A 7,980-nucleotide genomic window follows, 5' to 3' on the forward strand; every position below is an offset into this window, starting at 1 on the left:
ATATATGTCGATAGTGTCACCTTCTTCACGTCATCCAGAAGAAACTTAACATACACAAAATACATCCCAACTAGCTGCAATAGAGCAGCGCAAACCCACATTGAAAACCGCGTGCAGCAAACCGAGAATGATCGCAGACGCGCGCACGATACGAAACGACGACTTGGCTCGGCTCTCGGCGGCTCGGCCGGCTTGGCCGTGGGCTCGGCTTGGCTTCGTTGCGCAGAAAATCAGTTTTTAAAAAAAAATACATTTAAATGTTTTCGGAGAAGACAATGTTCCGGAAAACGTTTATATTTACACACAAAGTAGAAAAGTAGAAAGACACAATGTAGAAAGACACAAAGTCGTTCCGTCAATGTTTCCCGCTACTTTGTCCCAAAAAGTAAATCACGGCATATCTACACATTCGAAATATTCGAACACCTTACTTGAGCGGCGTGTAGCGCCGTATTCGAGATGGCAGGTGAGAAACGGGGGAGGTACAAGCTCTACCTGGAACCAAGTCAGGAAAGGCCCAAAGTGCCAAGACAAACATTGTTTAATGATCGGCGTCGCGCATCTGTCCACCCAGCTTCGTCAGTAAGTACACGACCATCAAAAACTGATATTCTAATTCATTCTGTGATTCATTCTGATAACTATCCAAGTCATGAAACATGCCCCACAACATGGGTTTCTGCAACCAAATTTAATTCTCTGTAATAGGGACTGCAGGACACCATTGAGGATGAAGTCGAAGGAGCGCAGACTCCGGAGAATGACGAGAGCTGTGGCTCCTGCGAGAGTGACTCAGATGATCTGAACGACATCTCTGATCAGGATGAGCTAGACGATCTACTTGCAACACCACGCGACATCTCTGCTGAGGAAGAGTTTGAAGATCGACTTCCAACCGCACCAAACCCGAATCCACTCAGGGAAGAAGACAACGCAGAAGTCGATACTAACGTAGACGCCGAATTCGAAGATATTCTCAGAGATTATGGCGATGAAAAGCTACCATACCAAAACACGACCGTGTTGCAGGGCTTGCTACTTATATTAACATATGTGGTTTCAGCTGGCTTATCCTGGAGTCAAGTTGATCTTCTGTTGAAGCTTATCAATGCTCTTCTTGGAAAAGATGTATTTCCAAACAGCAAATATGGCTTCCGCAAGCTTTGGAATCTACGAAAGAAGGGCACGATGAACATGCATTATTTTTGTGGCACCTGCAATTACGAAATGCTTCCTGTGTCAACTGATATCGGTGCCATGCTGCAGTGCAAGATCTGCTCACGTAAAACCACTGAGCAGGTGCTAATCAGAGAAGGCAAATTTTTTGTAACACTTGACCTTCGTCGACAGTTGCAACACCTTCTGAGACATACTGGTACCATTGTGGGAAGTAATCTACAGCGCATTGCATCCTCGCAAAGATCGTCAGACTGCAGTGACATAACCGATGGCGCACTATACCACGAAACACGGCAACGGTTCTGCATGACCAGCGATGACCTGACACTTACCATCAATACAGATGGGTCTCCGGTATTCAAATCAAGCAAATCGTCAGTCTGGCCAATACAAGTTATGCTCAACGAACTCAGTGTCCTACATCGATGGAGACACATAATTGTAGCCGGATTATGGTTTGCCAAGGAACACCCGCCAACCCATCTGTTTATGAAGGCATTTGTTGATGAGGTCATCAAGGTTGGAACCATCGCATGGACATATGGCAGCACTCTTGTACGCTCACGCATCTTTCCCATCCTGAGCTGTGTAGATTCCCCTGCCCGTGCAGCGCTACTAAATCACAAGCAGTACAATGGGTACTATGGTTGCCCATGGTGTATGCAACAAGGAACCATTGTTGAAGGTAAGTTTGCTTTCTTACATCAATCTGTGTTTCGGGAAGGTTTCTTCCTGAGAAAAGGGGTTCTCCGCATCAAAAGTATTAAGCATTTCAAAAGTGGTTCACATTAGTGTGGAAGAAAATTGGGAAGTTACTGTGATTTATGTGATATATAACTGATGGTTTAACTGGATGCTTATAATTAAATGTGACGGTTTGAACTAGGCACTTCTACGTGCACATGGTGATAAACTATAGTTTCTGTGCATCTGTGCTGCCATTCTGGTTTTATAATTTACATTTCATAAGCCCATGTAGGGAAAATGTGACCTGAGCTTGCAGAAGCAAATGTCTGATTGACTACATTTTTTCAGGCATAATTAAGTACCCCTATGAAGAGGACGTCATCGAAAGAACGCATGATTTGGTGGTACATACAATGAAGGCTGCTGCTCGTGAAGGCCGTGTTATAGATGGCATCAAGGGCCTCTCTCCGCTTGTGAAACTTTCAAGCCTTGATTTAGTCTGGGGGTTCCCACCTGATTACCTCCACTGTGTTTTAGAAGGCGTTACAGCACAGCTCACAGATCTATGGCTTACTACAACTGGAGCGCCTTGGTACATTGGGAACAAACTACAGCTACTTAATGACCGTATTGCTCTGATCCATCCACCACTGACATTTACCCGTCTACCAAGAGGTGTTAGCGAAAAGGCTCTATGGAAAGCAACAGAATGGAAATATTGGCTTCTGTATTATGCTCTTCCATGCTTGCAAGGTGTGCTGCCAGATAGGTTTCTGAGACACTTTGCCCTTCTCAGCCACAGCACTTACTTGTTGCTTAAAAAAACGGTCACGGAAAGAGATATCGCACAAGCTAGCAAGTTGCTTAAGACCTTCGTTCAGCAAGTCTCAGCACTGTATGGGGAAGCAGCAGCCACGTTCAATGTGCACCAATTGCTCCATCTGGCAAAATCGGTGAGACTGACAGGGCCACTCTGGGCAACATCAACTTTTCCATTTGAGGGTGGCAATGGTGGTATTCTAAAACTGGTTTCTGCTGCAAAGGGCGTCCCAATGCAAGTGACTGAACGGTGCGTCATGCAACAAGCTCTGGAATACCTCACGAGGGTAACTGCTATGCCGCCTCGGTTGGAGACTCGTCGACTGCAAATTTCGGCAACAAAAACTAAGTCTTATGAGACACATGTTCTAGGGAGTCCAGTAGTGCGTCCTGGCGCTCTGGAGAACTTTGTACTTGAGCTTTTCCAGCGTCACTTTGGGACTTTGCCTGAAATTACTGAATTTTTCAGGGCACGTATTCATGGTTTTGTTCTTCACAGTGCCACATACACACGAACGGAAAAGACGTGTTCCCAGTATATTCAAGGAGCAAGCGGGGATTATTACAGGGTGATGCATATATTTAGTGTTAAAGAGGAAATCATTCTTGTATGCCAAAGACTACTGACATCAGAAGCCTTCGGTGTTTCATACTTGCACCGGTGTGAACACCCACCACAACAGGAAGGTCTGTGCCTGCTATTCAAAGACGATATATGTGCGTTGTGCATACACATTCAGCAAAAAACAAGTTGTTTTGTTGCAGACATCCCAAACGACTATGAGACGGATTAGCACTGTGAAAATGACGCTAAACGAAAAAAAAAAAAACATTTCTAGTCAAACAATAGGGGTTGATCTTGAGGAGCACTGATTTGACAGTATAGAGGGGCACTCAAATGTAAAAACAACTTTTTCTCAAATTAAAGTCCATGTTGGAATTACAACAATTCAAACAAAATTAGTTCACACAATGCAAGTGCAATGAAAACAGCACAAAAAATGGCAAAGAATGGGATCTCAGGAAGCAGATTGACAGCATCCATTGAGACAGCAGGAGAAGCGTGCACACCTATTGTTTGTGTGTGGATTTAGAACAGGTCCAATCACTGTGTTCCATATATGCCTGGTATGATGCGCACTGCTGCATTTTTCAGTACCAACTCACTGGATTGCAGCCTACAACAGCTCTCGCAAATGTTTCACTGACAACATTTATCTCCACCTCTTTCGGACAGTGACGCCAGTTTGCTTTGCAACACACACTATGTTTTTCACCAGGACTGCTCCATGGTGTGGCACCTGCATGCATGCGCAGCATGGATTAGAAACACCGATGCATTGACGTTCACTTCTTAGCGCCGAAACAAGAAAGAGTTCCGTATAATTTTGAATAGTTTAGAATTATAACCTGTATGAAATTAAAATAGTGTGTAACATAATTTGAAGTGAACTTGATTTTGCATTTGAGTGCCCCTTTAAAGTGTTTTAGTCCTACTGTTGTCAACACTGTTTTGTTCCAGGATGTACTACAAATTACGGTGTGTAGTGCTGTACTGACAGACTGGCACTACATTGTCTCCACTATTTTTTACTTGTGTTCTATGCATATCGCTTAATGCTTCGTATAAATAATCGCTTTAGTACTGTTCTCTAACTCTTGACATTGTGTACAAAATAAGCACGCAATTCAAAAGGTATGGGGCCACCCACTGGCATTAATATTTGTCTGTTGTCACCATAGACAAAAACTTTCGCAGTCCTGTGTGCTCATATGAATGGATGTTTGTTGAAGCTTTTGTGTGTATATGGTTCCAGATGCCCTTGTACTCAGTAGAATAAATCACTGGTTTTGAATGGCAACACATATTCGAACAGATTCCATATTTATTTTTCTGCCTTTTCTCTGCTATAAATAAATATGCTCTCAGCACAAAAACATGTGAGTAAGCTATATATTACATAACCCTCTGAACCCTTAAAAGAGTGGACTTATGGCAATATTTAAAAAAAAGCTTTATATGTCATGTCAAATCATGTGATGCGAGAATGATGGAGGCCTGGCAGACATGACAGACACATCTTAAGCTTGTGCACTGCTGATCACTAATGAAAACCGAACATGCAAGGTAAACATGTGGGCATGTAGTAAATATATTGTATTATAATGGCATTACTGCAACACATCTTACATTAGCATTATGTAATATATTACACATTTTCAAAATGTGTTTGTATTACTATAAACCACCAAAACATGTATTACACGTATTACCGTACAACTTCTTGAGACATTAATACTTTTCTGCCTTACCAGTGGGCTCTGGCCATTGCGCCTGTGTGACTCAGCCATATATACGTCAATGACAACAGTTCATGCTCTAAAAAAATGGGTGTAATGTCGCTGCACCTTCGCACTCCTGTATGTTTTTTTGCAAATTGGCACACTATTTAACTGGGAGATAAGTATGTCATTAGGGGCCTTGCACGCACCTTTAGTGAACGTCTCAAACTTGCCATGCATGACCTGTTCGTGGAATACCTCATTCTTGCTATGAAAAGAATTGCCTCAGGATGAGAGCTGCCAATATTTCGAACAGAAGCTGTTCTTCTGGGCACCATCCTCATCATTCGCATGTATTTAAAGGGTTAGGTATAACGTGTTAAAGGTTCATGCGAATTGTGGGTCAACAGCCCGGAGGGAAGAAAGGGTGCAAACAGGCTTTTACGACCAGAGTGAATGGCCGCTTCGTTAGAGTGTGGTGGGGATTATGTGAATGAAGTGATCTTGGCTCCAGACTGGATACAGAAACAAGAGGTTCACGAACAACGGGACAACAGGCAGGAATGGGAGAGCATTCCGAAAGATAAGGAGGTAGTGGTTACGTGGGGAAAATTGAAGAGCGAGCAAAGCATGTTTTTTTTTTGTAGGATATGTATTTGTAATACAATAGTTGTGGCATGCAATAAAAAACGCAAAGGGTAGTGGCCATGGAGCACATGAGAGTATCGATTGATGAGAGAGGGGTTAGAATAGGAGCAAGAGGTCTAGGCATATTTTATTTGTGAAGTGTTTCTAGCATGCCTTGTGATTTGTTAATACTGAACGGGTAAGACTCCCTGACACGTCGGTCAAGTGTGGATCTGAACCCTGTTTCTAGATATATAGGTTAATGTTGTCAAAATTGTGACCAGGAACATTAAAATGTTTGGGGAGATTGCTAGAGGTGTCAGTTCTGCGTCCGGTAAGGTGGTTGTTCATTTGTTGTCGAGTTTTACCAATGTATTGTATAGAGCAGCCACAACATTCAATGCAGTATATAAAATTGGAGCTTGTACAAATGAATGCATGGTTGATAGAGTGTGTGTAATTGCTCACAGTGCTTCTGATGGAGTTGGCGTGTTGAACATGCCCGCATGTTTTGCAACGTGGGAGGCTGCAGGTTCCACTGTACTGGGTGTACGGGTCGTTTTGCTGATGTTGTCGTTGACTATGGAGCCTGCTATGTTTTTTGCGCGTTGCTGTATCACTTGTATTGGATGGGTGAATATACTCCCTAGTCAGTCATGCTTTGGAGGAGGAGTTCGTGTTTCCATAGAATGTCGTTCTTGCTATCACTTCTACAATGGAGAGTCGCACTACTCTGAATGGTAAATATTTCGTAGTGGTTCATGAGGAGCCCACAATTTGTAAGGCAGACTGCCATTTCTTACCCGTCAAGTTTCCCATTTAGATGGGTAGAAATCCAGCGAACCGGTAGAGATGTAGGAAGGGAGTTGCCTCAGGACAGAAGCCGCCGATATTTCGAACAGAGACTGTTCTTCTTCTGGGCACCGTCCTCATCATTGGCATGGTATTTAAAGGGTTAGGTGTGACGTGTTTAAAGGTTCCTGCGAATTGTGGGTCAACAGCCCGGTGGGAAGAAAGGGTCCGTACGGGTTTCTACGGCCGGAGTGAATGGCTGCTTTGTTAGAGTGTGGAGGGGATTACGTGAACGTAGTGATCTAGGCTACAGACCGGTTACAGAAAAATGGAAGGTTCACGAACACGTGGACGAAACGGGACAACAGGCAAGAATTGGCAAGCATAGCGAAAGATAAGGAGGTTAGTGGTTACGTGGGGAAAATTCCAGAACGAGCAAAGGTTTTTTTTTTAAATATATATTTGTAATACAAAGTTGTGGCATGCAATAAAGAGAGCAGAAAGCAGTGGCCATGCAGAACATAACAGATGATAATGAAATAGAAGGGAAAAGCATATTTTATTTGTGAAGTGTTTCTAGGGTACCTTGTGATTTGTTGATACCGGACGGGTGAAGAGCGTTGAACTTGTATATGAGATAAGACTCCCTATCACGTCTGTCACGTGTGGATCTAAACCAATGTATTGGTGAAATGTATTGGGAAACCGGCCAACAAATGAACAACCGCCTTACCGGACACAGAACCGACACGTCCAACGAACTCCCCAAAGCAGTCGCCGAACACTTTAACGTTCCTGGTCACAATTTTGACAACATTAAACTATATATTCTAGAAACCGCTCGAAGATTGAATTTTAAAGGATATGTTATTATTAAAGCCATATAGTTAGTAATGCGTAATAGTTTCATGCAACAGGCACTGTAATCGTGAAATAAATGTTCTGTACGCGTAGGGCTTTTCAAAAAGTCATGTATTTAGTCTTTATTACCATAATGTATTATCCCATTAGGGCCTGACATAAAAATAATTAATTCACCAGAGTAGCACTCACAATATATCACTGCACCGACACACGGGAAGATAGCAATCAAATTATATATGCAGTTACTGAGACACAACTCAAAATAATGGACCAACGCAACCGACACAACCCGCTCCGCAAACTTTCGGACCTCAACTTTTAGGATAAACTTTTGAAATTTACTTTTTCGTGTCACACGCCGTACCTTCCACACTGGGGATCGCCATTTTTAAAATGCGCCCGCGACACCACTTGCGGCAGAGACTTCAACTTCTCCGTATAGTTACCACACTCATGCGCTCGGAAAATCTCGCGCTTAAACCCGCACGCTTGGTGCGGTAGGGTTTTGCATTTTTAGTATATATTACACATTTTAAAACATATTTGTAGTATCTAGTATTATGACATACCTGTTTTTGTGATATTTTAGCATTATAGCACAAAGTGTAGTATTGCTATTGCGCCCACCCCTGGTCAGCACTAGGCCACTTTGATTTGCACATCAAACACATTAGTTTTGTGTGAACACTAGGCTGTTTTGATGTTGACATCAAGCGAACATGACATCAG

At 42.9% G+C, this 7,980-nt stretch overlaps 1 protein-coding gene across 1 annotated transcript; it reads left to right on the forward strand.

The window, feature by feature from the left end:
• The first annotated feature begins 347 nt into the window (after positions 1 to 347).
• LOC135378663 (uncharacterized) lies at positions 348 to 4,553 on the forward strand. Its single transcript, XM_064611746.1, has 3 exons — positions 348 to 582; positions 709 to 1,864; positions 2,215 to 4,553. Exons 1-3 carry the CDS (start codon positions 460 to 462, stop codon positions 3,477 to 3,479), a joined length of 2,544 nt encoding a protein of 847 aa, XP_064467816.1. The 5' UTR covers positions 348 to 459; the 3' UTR covers positions 3,480 to 4,553.
• The last annotated feature ends 3,427 nt before the right edge of the window (positions 4,554 to 7,980 follow it).

The sequence above is a fragment of the Ornithodoros turicata genome, chromosome 1 (assembly GCF_037126465.1).
Source record: "Ornithodoros turicata isolate Travis chromosome 1, ASM3712646v1, whole genome shotgun sequence".
Classification (NCBI taxonomy): Eukaryota; Metazoa; Arthropoda; class Arachnida; order Ixodida; family Argasidae; genus Ornithodoros; species Ornithodoros turicata.